Genomic DNA, 26,190 nt, shown 5'->3' with positions numbered 1-26,190 from the left:
TGATAAAATGGGTCAAAAATGTCAACTCCATTATCATTTTGTCTTTTTTTTTTAAATGTTATTGAAATCCTGGTTTATAGCAGCTAACCATAGTCTTGCTCATATTGTAGCTACATGTAGAAGTACGGTAAACTGATAAACTCTGATCTAGTAGACAAAATTCTCTGTTTTCTAATTGTAAATGAGAGCACTCAAACGTTACATGTGGAGTTCCTCAAGGCTCCATTCTAAGGCCTCTTTATTTTTTAAAATCTCCATAATCCATGTGGTTCAGATTATGATGTACTACAATCATCTCACAGTGTCTATTCTGATGACATAACTTTAGATCTCTCTTGCATATTGTTAATTTGCAGTCTTGTGTTCTTTTGAGTTGATCATACACTTTAGTAAATTCATGTTTGCTCACATTCTAGTTTGTAATTATTCCTGGATGTGGAATTGTTTGGGGTCTTTTTTTATTGTTATACTTTCTATGAACTTTTTTCTTCCAGTTTCTGTGTTCAGTGAATTAGCCGCTCTCTGGACTCACCTGCTTTGCGTTCCAGTAATCGGCCTCCTCAGACTTTAAGCGCTTCTCTTCGGCCACCGTTTGTAAGATCCTTCTGTTTGCTTCTGCCCGTTTCGTTCCTACTTCCTGAGCTTCTCTGCGCTCCATTTTGAATCCAGCATTGCTCATCCTCTCATTGCTGTAACTTTTGTTCCTGCAGTTAACATAGAAAAGATGGGGGCCGTTATATTCCTCTGAACAATGTTTGGACCTTAAATTGCTTTTGCTGACAGCCAGATAAACGCCTCACCAATTGTCCCTGCTGACTCTTATCCAACAATTACTTTGCTTTCTTATTTTACCTAAAAGATTCAGAGAATAAGACAAACAGTATTTGTTTGATTCTGCCTCATGAAAACAGTCCCCTGTGCTTTCAGTCATTAGTGCATCTGCAGTAGGGTATCTTAAATTGAGTTTAAAAGTGTTTGACAAAAACCGTTTGTCATAAATTCACAACGTGCTGCATTAATTTGGTTCTCAGGAGATTTAGTACTTAGTAAAAACGTTGCAGACCCTGATTAAGTTTTAGCGGGGATTACCGAATAGGCAGTTGATCAATGACTGTACAGTGGTTTATCATAAAACTTCTGTCTTGGTTTTACAGGATGCCAGTGATTTATCATAAATAAAAAAAACTCAATGCCAGACTGGAAAAATGAATATGATTTTGATATGATAAACTGATCTAGATCTTAGCTAGTAGATATTTTTTCTGCTTTCTCATTGTAAATGAGAACACACAAAGATCAGATGTGGAGTTCCTCAGGGCTCCATTCTCTGGCCACTCTTTTGTGTTTTGTTTTTTAAATCTACATAATCCCTTTGGCTCATATTATGTAATACTACATTTAATTTTACGTCTGTGCTGACATAAGTTTATATCTGTTTTACACCACTTAGCCCTTGTTTACTATATTTACAGAACTGTATGGGTCAGAATTTCTTGCAGGGTGATGCAGAAAGGTTTGGCAGCATTTCAGATAATTGAACCAAAAAAATCTAATCGATCATTGTCCATACCAGCTGACATGAAACCCTTATTCTGTGATTTGGGTCAAAGCCTAAAACAACTTTGACAGAAATATTTTTTTGTCAAACATCTTGCCGTAAGACAGCAGAATAATACTAAGGAATGAAATTAATTATTAGGCAACTTTCTTGTATTGAATATTATCAATGTAAGTACATGCAGACACAAATTTCACAAAAATCCGTCTTACATAATTCATAATGAAAAAAAAAATCTTAAAAAAATGAGTACAAACTCAGTAAATGAAATAACAGGATTTCTGGCATAAACTGAGAAACGATATAGAGATAAGATAGAAATTGCAGAGAAGCAGAAACAAGACGATGGCGAAGTAATTTGGGATGGGATAGGGAGATGGGAGCGAGACGCAGACTGTAATCAAAAACACAGTAGTCAAACTGGAGAGGCAGAGAAAGAGGCTAAATAGACAAAACCCAAAACAGAGGAGAGCCGACAGAGAGAAGATGGAATTAGATGGACAGATGAGGGTGAAAAACAAAACAAAACAAAAAACCATTTTCTCTGCAGGTATTCTCTGCAGGTACAGGGAGCTCAGTGGGGGAAGAGGGCAGGGCATGCGATAACCGTTCAACACCCTCCTCACACACATTATGATTAGGACCACAGTACACACCGCTCACAGACAGACATTACTTAAACTGAAATTGAGACACACAGTGAGAGCTCCCCGTTTCCCCTCAGGCTACGATGCTACAAGGTGGACTTTGCACCAGACCTCCATCCTGGAACACTTGATTGTCTATCAGACTGATTCAGGGAGGAAATCAGAAAGCTCACATACGGAGGCACACATAGAGAGAGGGATGGAGGTGGATGTGTCACAACTCAGCTTGATTTCAGAAAGAAGAGCGGCAGTATTTGAATCTGTTGAGCTCAACCAGGTAATCTAATTAAAGGGGCAGTATTATGTGTTTTCCAGCCATGTAGTATCTTTGTATAGTACAGTTTGTATTGCCTTCAGTTGTTATAAAATTCTGTAAAAGAAATTTGACTTTATAATTTCACGCTTTCAGATTGGGCCTCTGTCTCTTTAAGAAGCTCTTGCTCTTTCTGAAGCTCCACCTTCAGGAAGTCATCATTCTTCTGTATTAACCCTTTAACAGCTTTTTTCTTTTACCAACATTTCACTGAGACGTAGCTCCTATCATGAGTTCAGCTGATGTGCCGTTTCACCAGGTGTTTGCTAATCGCTTCTGGCTAGTCTGAAGGAGCTGAGTGGGACAAAAGCCCAGAAACTGCAGCTCTGAGGAGGAGTATCGTCCTTAAAGGCGGGGCTAGGTCCACCCAGGCGTTTCGCACAGCTGAATGGCTGCCATGGAGATTAAAGGAACATGTATAAGAGTCGAGGCAAAACTCTCGGTATGATTTAGAGGAGGGAATAACATTATATCACAATGGAAAGTTCAAAAAAGTATATTTTACATAGCAGTGCCCCTTTAAAAATGTAAACTAATGTTTGCAAATGAAGACTTAATGTGTTTTTAAGTCTTCCATAAACCTTATTAATAATCCATCAAAAGAGATAATGGGATTTGGGAGCTAAGTGATGCTAAACCAGAGTTAGATTAATTATCTTTAATCTGACCTTCCTCTCGCATGCCGCCCACAGATTTATGTCCGATCTTCAGCTCTGTTGGAAAACTAACAGAGCATGAGACAGACTAAATTTGACTAAAAATAGATGGATGTGTCAATCTTTTGGGAGTTTGTGGTGATGCTTTATGCCAATGGAAAAACTAAACCTGAAATTACAATCAGAGCAGCGGAAAGGTGGCGAGAGGCTGTTATTGTGATTCCAGTTTCTACTGAGTCCAAATGTTTACTCACATGGAAAACATGGAAACCCTTCTGAATAAAACAATAAATATCTCAGAGTCTGGTCGAAAAAGAAATAAACAAAATACAAATGTGTCGCAAAAGTTGTCATAATACATGAACTTTTTCACATATTTTGAAAAAAAGGCAGCACACTTTAATTTACCTAATTGGGATTTTGTGTGTTAGACTCAGTAAGTAGAGCATAATTAAGTGGAGGGGAAAATTAAATCAATTTTTAAATGTTTTATGTTATATTTATATTTAATATTATTTTTTATATTGCTTTATGATTTTTACAGATCTGAAAAGTTTGAGTTTCTAGTAAATTTTTCACTTTTTACAGCAATTAATAAACCAAGACTTTTTAGTTTATTTTTCTTCCATCTTCACTCATCTAATGCCTGAATATTTTCCGCCTTTGTTATTTGCCAAAAGGTTTTAGCTGAGTTTGATAAGATATAGTGTTTAAAAAAAACATTTTCAAAACTCTCCTTAATTAGATTTCATTTTTAGACTTTGTCCATTCTATTGTACCTCTGGCTGTATGTTTGTTTCTATTGTATTTACAAAGTTTATTCTTATTTCTTCTCTTTGTGAACATATTTGTTAGTTTAAAAAAATCTACAGCAAACATTGAACAAGTTGGTTTCGCTTCAAAACTCACTAATCATTCATCTGATTTGAGTTTCATTTTAGCAATTTTCACTTGCTGTCTAAATTATAAAACATCTACATTTTGTTTACTAAATGAAAAAAGAAGCCAGTACTGTAGATTTAACACATTTTCACGAAAGTTTTAAATCATTTTAATTACTCTTACAATTTATTCTTGTTCACCTCAAAGGCGGAGCTTGGTCTACCGAAGTGTTTTACGCAGCTTAATGGTTGCCATGGAGACTGACGGATTTCTCAAACATGCATGAAAGAATCAAGGCAACACTTCAAATATATATATTTTTTAACGATGGACAGCTCTAAGACCCTCCTGACATTTTAACATGATGTAAAGCTTTTACAACCTACTTCCATTTTAATCCTTGAATGGAGTCCTTCATGGGTTTACTGATATATTTTGGGTCCATATTGTGATGAAGGGTCCAGTTCTGCGTTATCTTGTTTTTTTTCCAGTCATCTCACATTTCTTGAAGCACCCTCTGCTACGCAATTAAGTTCATGGTGAATTTTGTGACGGCGAACATGACACATCCTGCTCCAGGTTTCACAGTCGCTTTGAGGTTCTTCTTCTGGAATGCTCTATTTAGTTTACACCAAACGTCCTCTGTTCTGCTGTTCAGTTAATGCTCCCCTATCTGTTTTTCTCACACAAGAAAACACACTATCAAAGTTAAACGTGTGCAGTTACGGATTGTTGGTCAAATGAAATGACAGTCGGAAACAGGCACTTCCAAAAATAGAGTTTGGACGGGGTCATAAAATAGGCATGTAGACTCTAACAAGGAAGGAGTGGATGGTAAACAGGGAGCAGAGAAGGAGAGAGCGGTCATTTGAAGGTTTTTTGGCAGTCCTCAGTAACTTGGCAGCCATCTACGTTGGTATCGCTCTCATCCCAGCGTGAGCTAACATGTGCCAGTTCATGCCAACGTAAGCCTACTCCTGCTGGCATGGCCAGGAGTGCCTGGGAGAAAAAGCTTTAAGTAAGCTTTACTTTGACACTTTGATGTTGAAGAGGTTTAGGGCTCTCTGAATTCTTTCTGGTCTGGTGGAGATATGAGGGAAAGAGCAGAGACATGGGAGAAAAGGAGGCCGGAGGAGGAGGACCCAAACATGACGATCTGTAAAGTCCCTTATTAAACACGTAAGTGATCCAGATTTCACCTTAGGAAATACGTATGGCAAACTTAGAATGATCTGAGTCATTTTAGTTGGGTCAACATTCAGCAGAGTCTTAATGTTCATGAACCGCTTTATTTGTGATCATGTGTAGAGTTCTTTTCACAGGAAAATATTGTGTTTTTCAGGCACATAGTGTCATTTTATAGCACAGTCAAAGTGACCTTATTACCTTCAGTTGAAAAAAAAAAGCTTTATATCAAATATGACTTAAGAGAAATTTGACTTATATAATTTAACACTTTGAAATTGGGCTTCTGTCTCTTTAAGAAGCTTTTGCTCCTTCTGAATCTCCAACTTCAGGAAGTCATTACGACATGGCTCCTCCATTAACTCTTTAACAATGTTTTTACCAGTGTTTCTCAGAGAAGTAACTTGCATAAGAAATTCGGATTTCCATCTGGTGTTTGCTTATTTATTGCTGGACCTAAGTGAGGTGGAAGCTCAGCAACCTAGAAACTGAAGCTGAGGAGGAGCTGTGCCTAAAAAGCTGTGCTGGGTCCACCCAGCAGTTCTGCACAGCTGAATGGTTGCAATGGAGATTAAAGAATTTTTCAGACATGTTTGAAATAATCAAGGCAACCCCTCCATAGAATAACATCATTACATGGTGTAAAGCTCAAAAAGTTGATTTCACATAGAACTGTCCTAAAATTGAGAACTCTAAAAACAAACAAAAAAAGATGTATTTCTTCGTTAGGCAGAATTCAGAAACATTTTTCGGGTAGCAGTTGAAAGATGTTCAAGAACCAATAATCCTTATATTTGGGCACATAGTTTGTTTCAAGACAGTAGCAACTTCCTGTTTCGTCCTCATCATTCTCTGCATTATCCAGTGTTTCTGATGCTACACTAATGCACATCTGTAAGAGAGAGGCTGAGAGTCTTTTATTTTCCTAAAAGTTTTCCTCTGTGATGTCCCAGATATACACACTCTTTGATCCTTGGGTAGGTCTGCAACACTAAAGAAAATTGCATAACATGAATTACAACATTTATTCCCTTCTTGGATTAATAACGTATGTTTTTATTGAACTGAATTAGGACTGAGCTTTGGTGACAACTGGATGCACACAGTTGATTTGTTCTCTTATCAAAGGAATTACAGTTGATTTAAAGTCATAATTACCAGTAACTGTGCAAAACTGAGAGGCACCTACAGCAAACTATGTAGACACAATGAGTATATGTTTGATGGCCCATGTACAGTTAAGCTTATTGTCCACCAGTTTTAAAGTGAACTAGTAAGCTAGCAGTTCATTTCCTATTTGGATCCTGGTTTGTTTTCTGGAGGCTAAAGCTAACGGCTAACATGCCTGGCACTAGCCTTGCAATTGTCTTCTTCCACAGTTCCAGAGTAAGAGGAATGCTTAAGACTTTTTGTTGCTGACAAAAATGTTGTTCTGCCTGGCACGTCCCTCTGCGCTCTGGTGGGGGTGAGGTGGGAAAGCGGGAGTTTAGAGCACTCACAATTTCCAGTTAGCTTCATAGCGTAGCTTCCTTCACAATCGCACTGGTGCATTGCAAAGGTAAACGTTAGCGATTGGTTAAGATCAAATACAATCATTTAAAACTTCAACAGAGTGCACGCCACCAAGAAACAATTTCTTCTCATTAACCAGAGGTCCAGACCGTCTGCACGAAGTAAAGTGTAGAATAAGGAGCTCGTTTTTAGCAAGCTAGGCTGAACTCTCATAAACAGTAGAGTTTTTGAGGTAAAACAGCCATACTCTCAAAACCTTCCTAACAGTTTGTGAATGTCTATCCTGTGAACCTCTAAGTAGGTAGCTGTGGTTCCATTGACCTCAAAGTGGCTCCAGTTGGAATTATAAGAATAAATTGCTTGTTCTTTTTTTCCAGCTTCCACTGGAATGGAAACATGTCAATGCTGAAAAAACTGAATTTTTTTTTTTATAAAACGTTTGCACGCTAGAGTGAGGTGCTGTTTTCAATGGATCAAAATTAGTGTATTTTGCAAAACTGCAATAGAAACACTTTTTTCAAATCACGTGATCAACAATCGGACGTTGCCGCTGGCAACACAAAGACGACCACAGGTGCGGCATACTTCATTTAATGACTTATAGTCTCCACAAACTTATTCATATGTGATTTTTAATTGCATTTCTTATTTAATGGAAACACCACAATTGCAAAATTGTTGCGGGTTTTTGTCATTAGTATAATATTGCCAAAGTTTTGCGCACATTTGTAATATAAAAGCAGCTGCTGTCTGTTTACAACAATCCCATTTTTCAACCTGTCCAGTTAACCTTCACTTCCAGCAGGGGGTCCATACAGCTGATGACTTGGGCCGGCTGTGTTGAGAAATAATTACAAATATCAGGGAGGTTGAACTCGACTTTAGTTCTTTTTTTGTTTTTTTATGAAGTGTCACTGAACCAACAGGCATGTTGAAAGTAAAAGCATTCTCTGCTTTAATTGTACCTCACAAAAAAAGGAGTTTAATGAAGTTTCATCACATTCAGCCATAGCTCAGATTCTTTCATTTTAACACGGCTTAAAAGGACCTTGAAACTTTAATTACACAAAATAGGCCACTTTTGCCCCCATCGTGATTAATAAATGTCTGAAGATGATGTTAAATTTTCCAGCTGTCAAAAAAAAAAAAAAAAAAAAAAAAAACTCATAGCAAGCAGACTTTTTAATCTCATCAACAGAACTCAGTTGATGTTCAGGCTCATGTCCGTACTTTGGAGCGTTTTGAGTTCGTCGGGCCGTAATTTACAGGAACGGCGTCGGCCGCTCCTGAGTGAGCGCCTGGACGTGTGCGGGGGTCCCTGCTCTCCCGCTGCCTGTTGGTGAGATCCAGGTATAAACACGCTGCCTGCTGGCCAGGACACATCCCCGTCTATTAGCTCCATAATTCAGCGCAGCCTCCAGCAGCCTGCCCTGATCATAGGAGGGTAATTGCAGGGAGGCTGAGCCTGATTTATCGACGCGGTGGGCGCTGTAGATTACAAGCGGATGTGAGGATTTTGTTTGTGGCTCGTTTTAAATATTTCATGTAATTGGAATTTCTGTTCTTCTCCAGTGGAAGCTGGAAAACAAGAACAAGCAATCAAGCTTCAGTCAAAAGCTGCTCAGCAAAATAAACAAACTGACTAAATATATTTTATAATGAGAGTAGAAACATGGATCAATAAATGAAAAATAATAATGGCAACATCAAGTTGTCCAAACTCATAACTTTAGTCTACATTGGGTCAAAAAGCTCAGGTATTAGATCTAGTTTGCACTAAAAATGATTGGACATAAAGCAGTGCATGATTATGAAGTTTAAGGAAAAGATTTGAATATTTTTATCCCAAAAAATCTAAAATGTGTATCAGACCTTATTATTAATGCACTACAATGCATTAATAATAAGGTAGTTAGAAGCTGTTAAATAGCACTGTGTAATCAGTGCAAAAACTATGCAGTATATTTTTTAAGCTTTATTTTGTTGTTTTCCTGCATGCCTCAATTGTGAAGTCGTCTGAACAAAAAGGCTCTGAAAATACTGTTTCTCGTTTTGTTGTAAAAGATTTAGAAGAGTTTTATAAAACTCACCCTTTTCTTTCTTTCTTTATTTATTTTTTTATTTTTTTTCTCCTAAATTTCTGCTCAAAGTAGAACAATTCATTTCAGATTTGACCCACTTAGGGCATAAATTGCCATCACTCTGACCCAACCATGACCATTTCTCCACATGCAGACTGCTGCGTCTTGGTGACCTTGCTCTTTGAAGGGCCGTCACTTTAAGTGGAAAAAAAAAAATCAATAAATATATCCCACTTTTAAAGTGAGACGTTACCGTCTCCAGAATGATGTTGTCCGGGTTGGCAGCCGGCTACTTTCCTCCGCTGGGCAGTCGTTGCAAGCTCTGCTCCAGCAAAACGTTACTTTGTCATAACAAATTACACCTGAAGTGGGTTTTTTTCTTGCAAACCAAACGGCAGGCCCCAAAAAGCACGGAGGGAATTTGAAAATACACCCGTCGCCAAGGAAACTGTTGAATCGATCTGAAATGTGGCTCATCTTTAAGATTTTCTCCCGTGTAGCCAATTACAGTACAAATAGTGTCAAAAATACGAGTTTGGGGATCCAACGCTGCTTTATTCTTTCCCACCTAATCTGCAGTTATTACAGATTTTGAGCATCCTACTGCATAAGACATTGAGTTTTCATTTATAGTAACTGTTTGTTTCTCCTTTTATCAGTAACCACAGATTGATTCCAAATTGGATATTTTCTTGATTGCATTGCGGTGGATTGGAAAACTGACTCACCGCACTGTATTTAATTCAGAACACAAAAAATGATTCCATTATTTTCTCTCTTTTTTCTTTTTTTTTTAGCCTACAGACCTTTTCCATCAGTAATGCGCTGCACAATGACAAGACGTTTGTGGCGTTTATTATTTTTTTCCCCAGACAAAGGCATTCTAATGTGTTCTGAACACACACCCACACACAGACTGAGCTTTTCCATGAGGAAGATTTGCGCAGCGGGAAACACATGAGTTTGACGTGTTGTTTGCATTGCAGTCCAACTGAATCACAGGCTTTATCATCAGGTAAACATAATGCCTTTTTGTATGTGTGTGTGTTTGTTTTCCTCTTTAATGTGTGCGGGTTTGACACAACGACACACGGAAGGAAACATGTAGGAGACACATGTGACTGTACACTGGATCAGTTCAAAAACAGAATAAATCAAAGCAAGGAAAGTGATTTAATGTGTAATTCTTGATTCTTGGGTCGATGAGAGAAGACAGAAAATCCTCCATTTTTGTATGTTTCATTCTGTCCGTTTATTGTAGAGATTTGCTAAGTACTGTATTTTCTGGGCTATAAGCCAAACTCTTTAGTTTTTTTAATACTTTCCTGCCACTTACAGTCCAGTAGAACTTGTTTTATTCCACTTCTTGACAAATGTTTTGAACTTCTGATGTTAATTCAAACTGACAGACTTAAATTAAGCAATAAAGAGGTAGAATTATGTATTTTTTAGGCACCATTTTATAGCACAATTAGTAACAATGTTATCTTTATCAATGAAATGCGATGTTTATATTTAGAGAAAGAAATGATTTTGCAATGAAACCCAAAGGAGTTGACGTTTACATGCCTTACTTGAATGTGTCTGTTCAGGTGACTGTCTCATCTGGAGGTCAAAATACAATCCCATGTTATAATTGATGACTTTGGTTTGATTATGTACACTTTGTGTTGCGCTGACACTGAAGGTTGTGAGGTTTTGTGGTTTGGTTTCAGGTGTAGCTAATTTTCATTTGTTAATTATGAAATGCAAACCTTTGAGATACTTTAAGGTTCTTTTCCATTTCATTCACATTGGGATAGTACGACAGTGTATTAGCCCAACTGTTCATAGAGAAAAGGGAGCACAATTCAGCCAAAAAACAGAGATTTTCTAGAAAAACAATTTGATGTCTGAACTTGAAAAGTTGAACATATTTTTTTAAATGTTCTGTTTCAGAAGTCAATATTTTTTTGACTTTCCAAGATTTTCTAGAAAATTTATGAAAATAATCCCCACATTTTCTATTTTTTTATTTTTATTTTTAGCAAACTTCTCACTTTTCAAACTCATAAATTATGAGATTAATCTCAGAAATTTTCTAGAAAAAACTCAGAAATGTATTAGTTTTTTTTCTCTGAAATGAATCTTAATTGCTACCAGGATTCTTTTCTCTGACAAATGTTGAACTTTTGGCGCTCTGAAGTTAATCTCTGAAGTCAATCTCAAAATTTCTGAATTTTTTCATGCACATTTTTGACTTTTAGAACTCATCAATCTTTTTTATTTTTTATTTTTTATTTTTTGCTTGTTCTAGAAAATTATTATTTTTTTTATAATAAATTTTTTCTCTCTCTCTCTGTCTCTACTGGCTCTGACACACCGTCATAGTAAAGTGACCCAAAATGTTTTGATGTAGTTGATCTGAGCTGTAATTTAGGGACAAACAAGTCGAAACACATTCAAGCGATTCCTAAAGGACTGCTTGATGTGAGAGTGAGACGGACCAAGAGAGAGAGAGAGAGAGAGAGAGAGAGAGAGAGAGAGAGAGAGAGAGAGACCAGAGCTTCAGAGAACGGTAACACAATCTATGGAGATGAAAACAAGTTGCTGCAGGTTGGAGAGAAAGGGAGCGCTGGATGGATAAAAAGCTTTCCAAGTTCAATGCTCAGTGGTCTTAGTTAGGTCAGTGACCCAAATCCCAGCGCCCCCTGGAAGACACACACACACACACAAGCAACACACACACACTCAATTGATGGGATAAGTGGTTTAGATCCACTTGGATGAGAGGTTGTTGTTAAAGGACAATAGGTGAGTGTGTGCGTGTGTGTTACAGAGGATGAAAGAGAAATAGATCAATGTTCCTTTGTGTCTCGAGGTTAACTTGGGAGAAAACACCAAGCTGAGCCTCCCTACACAAAAACATACAAAACCCCCATCACCTTCAGCACAACCTAAGACTTTAAGTCCAAATTTAAGTTGAAAACGCTGAAGTCGCCTTCTTTAATCCTCTGACTTAAAGTCACCTCAAGGGCACGTCAGCGTAACTTCACTGTGGCAAAATGCAGAGTGAGATCACAAGCTAATAGAATGCTAACAGCTTGTCAGATGTTTACGTGGATTCAAACCTTCAGTGACGTCCATGATGCCCTGTACGGTAGCTTAGGAGGGCCATAAATTGACAAAAAATACCCACAACAGTGCCTGAGGGTCTGCTTGGCATTCCAGCCGTGAAAATGATATGAAGACCGTTTTACACAGTTTCTGTTTTGAGCAAATGGAGGAATGACTCATGTCACTGTTGCTGTGGCTAATCCTTGGATGGCTAAACAAATCAGCTCCAAACAAACCCACTCAGACTGATTCAAGAGTCCTTTCACGCCTCAGAGATGCAGGCCTGCGTATACAAAATATGTTTTTATATTTAACTTTCCCGACATAAACGATGTGCCTAAATGTGTGCGATGCTGCATATTTTGGTATTGATTTGACACCAAGTAAATACACGGTCAGTATAACTTCTGTCGATTCAGATTCAGATGCTTTTCAAGATCGATGTGTCATCAAACTTCTGACCTGTAAGTGTGTCTGCTGCCTTTGAAATATGTTGTTCAAACCTGGAACAGAATTTGGACAAACTTTACAGTTTGTCTACAAAATACTTTTAACCACATATTTTTGTGTCTACAAAAGTATTTCGCACAGCTTCGCAAGTTTGGTCAAACATTTAAAAGTAACTTACTTTTATTTATGTAGTCAGCGCCATTAGGTGCATCGCTTCAGCTTTGGAATCAACTCCCTGAAAACCTGAAGAAGAAACGATAAACTCCTTTAAATCAGGACCAAAAATGTTTCTTTTCAGTCTAGCTTTGCCATAAATTTCAAATATTTACTATTTCTTTTCTACCATTTCTCGCTGCTTTGTTTTAAATATGCGTGTCGACACCTCTTCCTTTTATTGGGGAATGATCAAAAACTTTACTTCTGCAAAGATACTATATCTCCTAAATATGACCATTTTGGCAATGCTCCCTGTTACCTCTTCAGGAATTCGACGTACTGCATGAAAGTGTCCATGTCGATGACCGTGGAGGAGAGCGACGAGGGGAAGTGCTACAGCAGCAAGATCCGGCACCTGGAGAAGGCCGAGGTGACCCACAGCAAAATGATCACCTGTCCCGACATCGAAGACTATCTGGCTCCTTACAAACAACCGCAGATGACCTGGTATAAGGTACGGCCCTGAAAACGCACCATCACCAATTCTCTCGGAGTCTGCTTCGGCTAAACGGGAGTCTCCTGTTAGGAGTGTGAGCGAGTGGAATGGAGAAGCTCCGTTACCGTCAACACTACGCACATCTGGATTCCTGAGGTGGAGGAGGGCGACGCCGGGAACTACACGTGCGAACTGCAGTACGGATCCAAGCAGGTGCGACGGACAACGCAACTCAAAGTAACAGGTAGGAAACGGTTTGTTGCTGGGGGATCCCGAAAGAGGCCAAAGCATATGTTACACTGTGAATACAAGAAAGGCTAGATGGAGGATCTGATCCGTTATTTAAAGGGGCAGTGTTAGGTGTTTTCCAGCTACATAGTGCCATTTTGTTTCACAATCAATGTAAATGCTGTATATGTCAACTATGACTTACAAAGTGAAAAGAAAAGTTAAAGAAATTTAACTTTGTAATTTAACGCCTCAAAATTGGGTCTATGTCTCTTTAAGAAGCTCCTGCTCTTTTTGAAACTCCGTCTTCAGGAGGTCATCACAACATGGCTCCTCTATTAAACACTTAAAGTTTTTACCAGCGTTTCAGTAACTGCATTTCCATTACAAAAACTTCTTATCGAAAAAAGAGAGGATTTTTTTTTATAAATTACAGTGTTTCCATTCTGCCAATTAATTTTTTTTAATGTCAAACAGTTCAATTTTATGGTCAATGGAAGCTACTGAGACGTAGCTCCTATAATGAGCTCAACAGATGCTCAATTCCACCAGGTGTTTGCTAATTGCTTCTAGCTAGTCTGAAGGAGCTGAGTGAGGAAGTCAGCAGCTCTGAGGCAGAGCTTTGTCCTGAAAGGCGGAGCTAGGTCCAACCAGGCATTTTAAGCAGCTGAATGGTTGTCATAGAGATTGAAGGATTTCTCAAACATGAATGGAAGAATCAAGACAACACTCAAGGTATGTTTATAATGTGGGAATAACATTATAACATAAAGTAAAACTCAACAAAGTTAATTTTACACAACACTGCCCCTTTAAGGGTCTATGCCTTTGAGTTAAGGAATGCAATGTAAGAAAAATGTATTTTAAGCACATCTGCCATCCAACTTGTCTGTCCATGTACAGTATATATGGATTTTATGCAGTCAGTCATTTTTGACAAACTAACAAGAATGAAATAAACTGCAGCGTGAACAACTCCTCTACCTTCTCTGAACGTTTAGCAGCTCTCCTAACTCCAGAGCATCCATTACTTTGACAGATGACCGGACTCAGCAGTGCACCATTCATCATTACTTCAGCACTTTTAAAGTTTCTTTAAGCACACTTTACAAATGTGCCCTAAAACTGTTGAGTAGCTTTTTATCCCTGTAATTTTTTTTATGTTTTTTCCCCTCTCTTTAATTTAACTATATAAACATAAAAACCCTCCGTGACTTTTTATCTAACTTTGACTTGTTAGTGACCTCGGGACTCGGCGCCGACGTTTCCAGGAACCGGGTCGCTCTTTGCCACCTGCTTGTGTTTCTTTGTTGTTCCTTCTGCAGCAGATTGTCAGTTTGTCTCAGCAACAGCAACATCTTGAGGATCGTTTTTACGTTGCACAACAGTTCATAAACATTTCCCGTAAATCCAATCTCCTCTGCGCTCCGACGGTGATGCGGACCGACAGATTTCCTGAAGTGCTTTAGAGCGCCGTGATTAGCAACATGTTAAAGCCGAACAATGTCCTTTTAGAGTGTGCCCTAAAACATTTAACGCTCCATTTCACCACACTTTTTTTTTTCTTTTTTCTTTTTTAAATCCCACAGCCGAGTCAGTGCTGCTTTCATCCAGCACTTTGCTGCGCTGTGCTTCAGATGTGCAGCTACCGCTTGTAAAGCAGAGCTGACATGAACAGGCGCTGCTTCATTTTTCAGAGAATTATTCACCGCGCTGCCCGGGTTCCCTCCACCGCTGCAGAGGAGAGCAGAACCAGAAAACATGCAGATTCTTTTACATCTTTCCTCACTGAACATTTTTCTTTAATTCAACAATTTAAGTTAATTTAATTAGTTTATGTTAAAACGCAACAGGATACAATTAACATGGAGAATTGTGAACAGCAGTTGCATTTTTTCCCCTCACACACAGTGTTGAAAGTGAATAGTGACATCTCAGTATAATTTAATAATAGTTATAATAAACTTTATCATTAATCTCTCACTTGGGATATAACTCTCAGTAACATAAGGGCGTTTTCACTTCTCATCTCTTTAAAAAAAGTCTTAAAACAAAAAAAATGTAAACATTGAGTATATGCAAGGATATATAGATTTTATGGTGGTTTTTATATATTTCTCATTCTGCAGTGTTATTTTATGTTTTTTATCCCTGCATTTATTTTTGTTTTTTAAACATCTTGGCTAGAATCTCATGATTTTAGACATAAATTATCATTAACACGTATTTTTCCATAAAAAAAAAAAAACTTGACCGTAGTGCTATAAGACCTTTATTCTTCTGTAGCACTTTCCAAGCAAAGCTGTGTATTGACCAAAGTCCTTTACAAGATGAAACGCATAAAACCACAACACAATAAATCAGTGCTAGTTAAAAACACAAGCACAATAAAAAAAAGGTAAAAAAACAAAAAATGCTAGAAGTTAAAAATCAAAAGCCGTTTTCTAAAAAAATGGGTTTTAAGTTCGGCTTCTAATTTTAATAGACAGAGAACTTTATGATGCAATTTGTGACTGCTATATAATTTTAACTGAGGTTGGATGCCAAACTGCATCCATCAACCTCCTCGTCAGAAACAACCAATCAGCAGTAAAGTCTTGGCATTGTCAGTTTATAGTGAAGCATAGCCACAGATGATGGCAGATAAATGGTGTTCCCTTTAATATTCGGCTGTTTCTCCACCATTAGCATAGCTACAGCAAACCGGCAATCTTGATTGTACAGGCTTTTCGAGGGAGGGTGTAAACAGCGCGTACACAAACTTGATTGACAGTTCTAAGTCCCTCCTCCTGCCTCTGATTGGTTGTTTCTGAACATAAAGAATGAGTATTTCATTATGAAAATGCTACAGCGACTGATTTTATGATTACTTATGTGTTAAAATGAGGTTTATTATTATCTAACCTTGACTCTTTTGTCCTCTATACAAGACAAATATTAAGTGTATGTTTATTTTCCACCTGTTCAACAAAACAAACATTTTTTTGGAATATTTCCACTGATTTCCAGCTGCTCCTGAGTTAAATCCCTCAGCTGTTGATCCTGTGTCTGCTGGCAGAAAGATCTGATCTCGCTTTCAACGTTAAATTGAGACTGAAGCAGGGGAAGAGAAACAGGCAGAGCCTGAAGACGCGCTCTCGGCTATGGTGTTAAGTACACCGAGTCGAAGTAAAAGCCCTGGAAATGGATCGAAGCTGCATCTGGGGACATGTGTTGTAAATTTCACACTCTCGGCGCACCTCATTTAAAGCTTCTCTGTTCCCTTTAAATATTTACAACCCTCTAATTAACCGCTGTACCTCAGGGAAGTGTACACTTTGTTGGGGTGGGTAATCTCTCGTGTTTATAAAGCTGTTTTCAGCCGGCGGGGTTCGGGGGGATATCCTGTGTAGACTTGCTAAACTGGAACATTTTTATTGCAGCACTAACAACTTGTTGTGAAGCCGTTTTGCTCGGAATTATGTTCCCAGGAAACTAATTGTTTTCATAATTGTGTTTCGGGGGGGAAATAATTGTGCTCTAATTGAATGGCTCTTTATGGTGCAGCGAGTTATTTTCTTTTCTTAAAAAGCTGAAGTCAAAGGAAACTATTTTGGATGTCTTGGAAGTTTTATTGAGATCAGATTAAGGCTCTTTAGCATTTTATGCCTGCTGAGCCAAAATCAGTGATTTTTACCCTTTTCAATAGTATTCACAATGAGGAGAGAGACTATATTGGCTGCAGCAACTTTACATTTCCAAAATTTCCAAATAGATGATACGGCTGAGAAACTCATCACAATATAAACATTTCTTATCAGTCTATATTCATAATTATTGATTCTTCTTTTGTTTGAAATATATGAAATACAACCACACCTTCCCTGTTTTATCCACAGTTGTCACTTGATCTCATTTTTTATTTTAAAGCAGTTATGAGGGACGGTAGCGAAATCCGAAACTGTTGCTATGCAAGTTACTCAATGGCTTGTTGCTATGTAACAAATTGTTGTTCCCACCAGCTTTTCTTAGTTGGCTGTGAGTAGGCCTTTCACATTAACAAATTTTGCCAGATGATAAATTGTCCCAGTAATATAATAGTAATAACGAAAGAACAATGCGAGAACACTTTCTCAAAGATCCATAAACTTTAAATTCAGATGAACATTTAAACATTGGAAGTGGAAGACATTTTAAATATCCAAAATAAATAATATAAACCCCCCCCCGACAGAAACAACAAATAAAATGATTTCTGAAAATCGATAAATCAAGCAAATAAAAATTGAGTTTGTTTTAGTTTATCATGCAATTAATTGATTTATTGTTTTTTTGTGACAGGCCTAGCTGTCAGAGGTTGAGTGGCCAATATCTTTTCTCTGCCTACATCCCCCAGAATGCAGTGCAGTTTCTGACATATTGCGATACGTATTGTTATTGATTTATTGTCCAGCCCCAGATCCAAACTGTTCCACAGAGTCTGAGCTTCTGGTCGTTTCTGCAGTGGGCAATAATAACTTGGCGTCAACTTTCGATTAACCACCTAGTAAAACACTTCAGTAGCTCAGAGTGTGAAATTACTGTAGTCTAACAATGATTACCAAACACCAGCTCCCAGTTTTGTTTCTATTTTTATTTATTGCAAAATTATTTAATTTCGTCATGAAATGAGGAAGATTTTGAAATGTCACGTCTTCTTTTTGCATTTACCCGACCTCACTGTACATTAAAATACTGTTAACAGAAGCAGGACAGCACTTTATTGAAGACTGTGGCTGTATGTTTTAACTCAGGAATATCTCTTAAAGCTTTAAACGTTTCAGGCGATGCCTTGCCAGATCACTATCAAACTTTTTCAACCTTTGTAGTATTTTATCAAGGTCATCCAGCAGCTTTGGATCCAAATATCTGTAGCAGTCAGGAAAAATGCAAGTAAGTTATTAGGGACATCATCATCATCATCATCATCATCATCATCAAACTAATGTAAACAATGTAATACTCTAAAAAGTGTTGTGAAAAACTCCACATACATGCAATTTTTTTTTCTCTGTTTTGACTAAAGGCTTTTTTGTTACTGTGAGAGCTGTAGAATCAAACCAAACAGTCTTTTCCTTTGTGTAATCAGCAGTGAGCTGATTATGTGAATAATGCATTCTGTGTTGTGAGATATAAATACTGAATTCATGTACTTGTTCTGTCCATTTGCTCTGAGATACCCAAGTTTTACTAACGCCTAGGGGTCGTTCAGTTTGAAGCAGGATTAGTGGTTTACCATGGCAACTTAAAAAAACAAAAACATGAAAAGATCAAGTGGTGATTAAAAAAATAGATCAAACGTACAAGATGAAGTGGAGATTACTGTTTTTGTTGTTGTTTTTGTTTTAAATGGTTTTAATTTCTTCATGGGAAACAACCTAATTCAGGAATCGGTCACCAATCAATACATTTTGTTTGGGCAATATGGCATTGAATTTTTATACAAGTTTAGAAAACAAATGATGAAAAAGCAGTTTTTAACCCAGAAGATGTACTGTGACTGAATCCTTCTCTGATGTCCAAGAGGTGAGACCTGTGGTTTTTGATACAATGATAAAAAAATGTCAGCCATTTTTATTGATATTGATATTGATATGCAGGTTAATGTCCTATTAGGTGTAGTCAGTAACCACAGTTTGACTTTTCTAGTTAGAATCAGCTTGTAGCATCATTTATGGGCCATTCTTCGATGTTCCAGTAGGTTAAGCCAGATTTATCAATGAAAACCCAGTTATGTTGACCCTACAGCGTGGCTCCTGCTTCATTAGTTCAAATGAAACAGAAAGCCTCTGTTATTGTTTTAGTTATCTACCTGCCTCTTGCTGGTCAGCCACTTTTCCAGTGCAGACCATTTTCCTGAAGTCCTTGTCACAATACAGGTAAGATGCATCAGATTTGTACAGAACCACCAAAAAGAAAAAAAAAAAAAGTAGAGATTTTAATAGAACAAATGCCAAACCTCTGAGGTTCACTTATTTTAAAAAGGCAGTCGATTGCTATGACGTTACCATCACCATTTTTGACTAATGTTAGGATGTTTGTTTCCCAAAATGTTGTCAATTTTACAAGCTACAGCTTCTTTCCCACATCAAAGCCCATCATGAATGCTAACGCTAGTAAGCATAGCCAGTGATGGCGATGGATTAACTGTTTTCCTGCAACAGGGAACAGCTCGTACACAAGGTGATTGACAGCGCTAAGACCCTCCTCTGGCTCTGATTGGTTATTCTTGACCGGGAGCTTTAGATTTTTGCAGACAGCTATAGTAGCAATCTCAAGATTTATTTATTTATTTTTTTCACACAGATTATGTGTCTCATACATTGTCACTGTCACAACAGTGACAGTTTTAAAACCAATATGTAAAAAAAAACAACTGAAGTTTAAAAAAAACAATAAGTTACATACTGTAGTTGTAAGTGACAACAAAGCTAAAACAAAAGAAATCTTTTAGGTGGCAGATCAATTTGTACGGCACTGTAGAAAAAGTATTCAATACATAGAGCAGGGGTGTCAAACTCCAGTCCTCTTGGGCCGCTACCCTGCAACTTTTAGATGTGCCTCTGCTGCACCACACCTGAATAGAATAATTAGGTCATTAGCAGGACTCTGGAGAACTGATCTACACAAGAAAAAGGTAATTAAGCCATTTGATTTCAGTGTTTTGTGCCTTTGGCACATCTAAAAACTGCAGGACAGCGGCCCAAGAGGACTGGAGTTTGACACCTGTGACATAGAGGATGGTGAGCATGCATATAGTAGCACCAGATAAAAAATACTTCATTTACTCTGTGATACTGTTTACTAATTCTATTATGTGAATAACATTTTACCTTTTAACCTTTGTATGAATTGCTGTGACAACAGCAGGGAAGAGGCTATAAAAGTAACAGCTGTGTTTTCAATTCTAGACTATACTACAAACAGCAGTGGTGGAAAATAACTGTAGCAAATACAGCACTGTCTTTTTTTCTCTCTGCCTGTCATATGACATTCACTAGAGTCTTTTTTTTTACATTATGCAACACATGACTGGTATCTGGAGGCTGTTCAATGCAACATTTTTGAGCTAATTGTTCTAATTGTTCCTGTCTACGGAGCTTTTTTCTGCATTCCTCTTAGTGATAAATTCAGTGTGTACCTCTTGTTTTTTTTCCCTTCTCTCCATTCATGCACTCTTTATACTGAAACCCTTAAAAAAAAAATCTCATCCATATTTCAGAAGCGTTTCAAAGTGTGTGTTAGCAAAGTACACAGCATTCGGGCTAAATTTAACTGCTGAGGATTTCTGTGCTGGAGTGCTTCATTGTGTGAGTGAAATAAATGCAGTTCCAGAGTGAAAACAAAAAGAACAGCAGAGGTATGGAGACAAATTACTGTGGTGTGAAATCTTTGTGAAATCAATAGAATATTGTCTGATGTAATGATATTTGCTCCATACAGGAGTTTCGCCTCTCCAGCGATTTTATATGCAATACAGTATCTGGGACGCCGGATGCATTTAAAAGTACTTTGCTTTTACTTTTGAACCCCTGTCAGATTACTTTTACCCTCTTTATTATTTTATAATTCACCTGGTCCCCCAGTAACTGACCTCTTTACTACTTCTTTTTTACTTCTAGGTAAAAATGATGCATGACAAGTGATGTGGCACACCGTTTCTGATATGTATTTGCCAACACTATACAGTATATTGTCACCTTCCTAAAATATTGGCCTGAGTCTTTTTTTTTTGCCAAAAGGGCTTCTGTTTGCCGAAATCATTAGTTTCATCACTTAAATTGTAAAAAATGTTCTGCACAGTGGTGCAGTTGGTAGCACTGTTGCCTTGCAGCAAAAAGGTCCTGGGTTCGATTCCTGGCCTGGGATCTTTCTGCATGGAGTTTGCTTGTTCTCTAACAGAATTTTTTTCTCCATGTGCATGCGTGGGTTTTCTCCGGCTTCCTCCTGCAGCCCAAAAACATGACTGTCAGGTTAATTGGCCTCTCTAAATTCTCCCTAGGTGTGTCTGGTTGTTTGTCCTGTCTGTCTCCGTGTTGTCCAGAGAGGGTGGACCCCGCCTCTCGCCCGTCCATAGCTGGAGATGGGCACCAGCAACCCTCCCGACCCCACTAAGGGACAAGGGTGTACAGAAAATGGATGGATGGCTTATAACAAAGAGCGTCAGCATGCTAGTAGGTCAGCTCCCATCAGGGAGGCTAGCATGTTGTTAATGCTAATGCTAGCACCAACATTAGCAGTACAATGCCTCTCACTAGCATTAGACTTTTCCCTTAAATTAGCATTTTAGCTCATTAAAAAAAAATGTATTAGCTATGTTTAGTAAACTGAATGGAGCAAGTTAAAGAAAGACAACATACTCCACCTGCCACTGACAGCCCTTAGGATAACATTAGCGTTTTGGATCATTTTAGCTTACACACTTATGTTTACATACTGAATAGATTCAGTTCAATATAACATTGATATTCCACATTGTATTTCTTACATGTTAGCTAAGCTTAGCATTGATGCTAATTTTTAGCATCAGAACGCTGGGTTCCAACCAACGGGCACGCTTTGACAGGCCCCGTTTAAATTTCTTCAGAAATTTTCCAGTTATGATTTTACTCTTTTGCTTTGCGCCATAAAACTGTTATCACGAATAATAACGTACTCATTAGTGCTTTGCTGGAAATTCAAGAACATAGTGAGCTTTATGCAACATTTTTTTAATTTCTTTTTTATTTCCTCAACATAACTTCAGAAGGACTTCTTCAATATTACTGCAAATTTTTGTGTACAACAGCAGAATCAGATTTTCTGCTGAATATAGGCAGTGGGTTTATTGAAAACAATATTCAAACAGGCAGCTCTGAACCAGTGGTCAATAAGGTTTCCTTATTACCTTTCTTTGTGTGTTTGCATGTGTGTGTTAAGAAAAGTGTGATGGATAAAATGACATAAAAAATATAGGTGTGCCTTCTTGTATCAGGAAGACTCAGGCCTATATTTTATGATTCATCTATATTCTGGTCTCTATGGTAATAGTAGGACCAGTAAATATGAAATACAATAGAGTAATCCTTTATTTCTCCCTCAGTTCAGCAGCAAGTGACAGAAAAACAGAGAGATACACATAAAACAAAATAAGTAAACTATAAGTAGTTTTAAGCATCAACTTTCTCTTTTAGTCAGTAAAAGCAATAGCAGCTAATTCCATCCACTGTGCTGTGGTTAGCAGTCAGAAATAAACATGGATGCCACATGCTAAGAGTTGCCTCTACTGTACAGTAACGTGTGATTGAGATGTCCAATATATTCTCTCATTCAGCACAAAGTGAAGTCGTCCCTGTCGGTTTTTCTTTCTCCGTGTTTATATTGAAGCACTCAGTCACCAGCAAGCATGCATCAGGATGTGGCGCTGCATCATTAAACATTTAGGATTCATAAATGTTTCAGTGTCCGGCCCAGTAAGATTGTAGTGTTTTACATTGAAGTGACCAGAGCGCTCATTCGGACACGAAGCCAATCTGTTCGGATGTCAGATTGATGAGGTCTTTGGTTTTGACCAAAGATACAAAGAAATCTCAAAGAAACTGCTGTTGGTGGTACAGATTTGTTTTCTATTATTTGATAAAAAGAAATGCAAAACACCCATCATATCTAATTCAAGCTAACCTATAAACTATTTATCTGTAAAAGTGACTTCTTCCAGAAGACATTTACATATGGTAATAGGCTACATCAAATGACATAAAATAAAGGACAAATATAAAAAGCTAATTTAAAAATGAGTAAATAACCAGGAAATATCTAAATGGGAGCTGCTGATTTGCTTTTTTTTGTTTTTTAAACCACCAATCACATCAGACTTCAGGTCACCTTCCTACACATTTTACATTGCAGCACACACAATACTACGTCCAGCTGAACCTGAGATATTACATGTGCCACACATGTGAAACAATGCTGCAGCAATAATGAAAGTGGAACTACACTTTCACAGTATTTACCCACTTAGAACATTAATTTAAACTAACTAACTATGCAAACACTCTGCAGAGAAAAAGATTCAACTCACCTAACAAATGACAGCTGCAGCTCTTTCTGACCTGTTTAGAATTATTTCATTCATAATTATTTATCTGCTTGGGGACACTTATAACTGTGCATATAGCACTGAGTTCTGATCTACAGATCCTTAGACATGGAAAAAATGTGCATGTATTTAGCAGCAAATGTAACGCAACTAGGGATGTAACTCATCGATGAGTTAATCTCAAGTTTGATCAAATTGATTGACTGAGTGATTGATCAGCGGACATTTTCTTTAAAACGTTTTCTCTTGTCTCTAGATGGCCAACCGTCTCTCCGTAACATAAAGGTCTATATTTTCATAACATGCTGACGCTGCTGCACCATGTAGCAACTCGGCTGAATGAGCGCTATTTAGGTGAAACTTAAGGAACTACTAGAGGATAAAGTGCATTTGGCATTTCGCACCAGTCTCCGGATCTTTCCAGATTTGAGACAGCCCTGCCATTTTTATTTCTGTATCAACTGTCTCCATGCAAGGGACGGCCAGCTGCGCCCTCTTCTGGATAGAAGCCAAATTACAAAACTAAAAGAAGGTCTACATGGACGCTAATAATTAATCGATTGGAACTTTCGACAATCACAAGTCGATTAATTGTTTGCATCCCTAAACGCAACCAGTTCTGACTCAGCTGAACATCATGATGAACACAGCTCTTAGTCCAACACACACATGTACAAAAGGCAAAAATTAGTTTATTAAATGAGGGTTTCCATAGAAATCAGGTTAGGAGCTCTAGCCAGTCGTGGGGTATTGACATAATAAGTGTTACGTGGCAGAACTTAACTCATCACAGGGACTAAATCTCCCTTCTGGTAACACCCTGGGAACCCTGGCAGACTGAGCAGGAGGGTGTTGATTGGTAGAGGGATCACAGGGTTTTACTCTTGAATCTGTTGGATAGGGGAGGATAATAAGTGGAAGGATGGATGAATTGTTATCATTTCAACTTAAACTTACCGCATAACGTTATATGTCATTACAAGTATGGACTACAACTATGCACATGTCTGAAAAGGGGCTTTAAAAGTAATCTTACAAGACTGATTTTCAAAGATCTCTTTTAAAAGGCCCGGGTTATGGACAGAGGAGGCTCCTTGCTTACCTTAGAACAGCCTTGATGTGTCTCTGAACTGCTATTCATCAGATGTTTTCTGGTATCCGATCATTTGTGTTGACCTCGTCACATTTTACGCCACATTGTTCCTGGTTACAGTTCCTGTAGTGGAAGCAGGCTCACCTCGCCATGAGTTCAGCTCCACATATGGGTGGCAACACGCCTTAAAGGCACAAAATCAGTGTAAGATGTGATGCGTAATAACGCATGCAGTTATATAACAAATGGAGCAACGATGAAGTTCCTGTATGCCTCACTTTCTGCTCTCCAGAGCTCTGCTTCACAGCAGATTGTTGCAATTATAACCCCATCGACATGTATTTTAACTTTAAAAAATAAAAGAAAATAAAAAAGATGATTAATAGTGAATGCATTCTGTTACATTACTGATTAAAACCACACACTTTTTAACATAAATCTACACAACAAAGGCCAACTAATTGCAACAGTCCTCTGTAATTTTAAGCCTGATTAAAGAGAAACATTTAGCGTTTATTTGAGTTGATTATTTTCCACAATAGGAAGGTTTTTTGTTGCTGTTTCTCTTTCTCGCTTTGCTGATGGAATATAGGCTTGTTTTCACTTTGGGTTTTATATTCCTACTTTCGTTAGGAAAGGAATGTATGCCCCGTGAATGTCTGAGGGTTGGTGGTGGGACTGAATTAAAGCTTTTAATTGAGATAATTGCAGGGTCCATTATAAATTTTAATCAAAACATTATAATAATCGAAACGACATATCGACAAAATAACCAACATTTTAAATTCAAAATCTCTTGAATTGAAATTACTTCCACAACTATGCCTTCACACGGAAACATGACGTTTCCACCACCATGTTTCCCTGTAGGTAGAGCTCGTCCAGGATAATTTAACTTCTGCCTCACGTAGTCATTTGCATATTGCCAAAAAAAAGTGCTTTACTGCTTTCATCCTCCCAGAATGTTTTTTTACACAAAAGTCGACTCCATTTACTCTATTTAATTAAATTACTTCTGAAGTCAGATGATGGACCTCGGTTTTATGTTTTGGTATTCGAGTAAATGGGGTTAAATGAAAATGTGCTTTGTGTTTTAGACCACCGCCGTGTTCAGATGATTGCAAAATAAACATCAAGCTTGAAAACATAAAATTGCAACAGACTGAATGTTCTGTTCTTTGTGTGGTAAATGTTTGAGTGTTTTTTTTTGTGTTGAATCCTGACACACTAGTGGAGCTATTGTCAGTCAGTTGCTGTAGCAACGGGTCTGTATGCAGCGAGAAAAAGGAATACAAATGGCTTTGAGTTGTCCAACTTTTTTGTGCATTATTTTTCCCTTTGCTGTGGCGCACTGCATTAAGTTTATAATTCCTCCATCTCCAGGTTTCATTTCTTCTAACAGAATTGTTTTATAGTGACAGTGCAGCTATGGATGGCAAGTAAAAGAATCTTGTTTTTGCCGTCCAGTTATAAACAATAATATTCATTGTGTCTATGTACCACTTTGTGTTGGTTGATCTCTTCCTAATGAGTAAATCCAAATAAGATGAAGTTGTGATGATCCAGCATTAGTAAAAGTTTAGTATGAGCGTTTATACCAGATGTTCCCAAACTGTGGGGCACGCCCCTAGGGGGGTCGCCATACCATTGCAGGGGCGGCGCTGGAAGCCGTCTGGATAAAAAAAAAAAAAAAAAAAAACACAAACGTTGAATTGTTGGGGTTTTTACTTTAAAATGC

General features: G+C 37.8%; 1 protein-coding gene across 1 annotated transcript in view; it reads left to right on the top strand.

Annotated features, from left to right (window-relative positions):
- Positions 1–26,190, top strand: part of LOC106959508 (X-linked interleukin-1 receptor accessory protein-like 2) — a 73,592-nt gene that overhangs the window by 4,801 nt on the left and 42,601 nt on the right. The window contains exons 3-4 of the mRNA XM_015052128.1: positions 12,864–13,050; positions 13,123–13,276. Coding sequence (XP_014907614.1) covers positions 12,864–13,050; positions 13,123–13,276 — 341 coding nt within the window. The remainder of the gene's footprint in view (positions 1–12,863; positions 13,051–13,122; positions 13,277–26,190) is intronic.

This window comes from Poecilia latipinna, unplaced genomic scaffold (genome assembly GCF_001443285.1).
Source record: "Poecilia latipinna isolate Pla-1442-1.1 unplaced genomic scaffold, P_latipinna-1.0 Scaffold1088, whole genome shotgun sequence".
Taxonomy (NCBI): Eukaryota; Metazoa; Chordata; class Actinopteri; order Cyprinodontiformes; family Poeciliidae; genus Poecilia; species Poecilia latipinna.
This window is presented reverse-complemented; position numbering and strand designations above follow the sequence as displayed.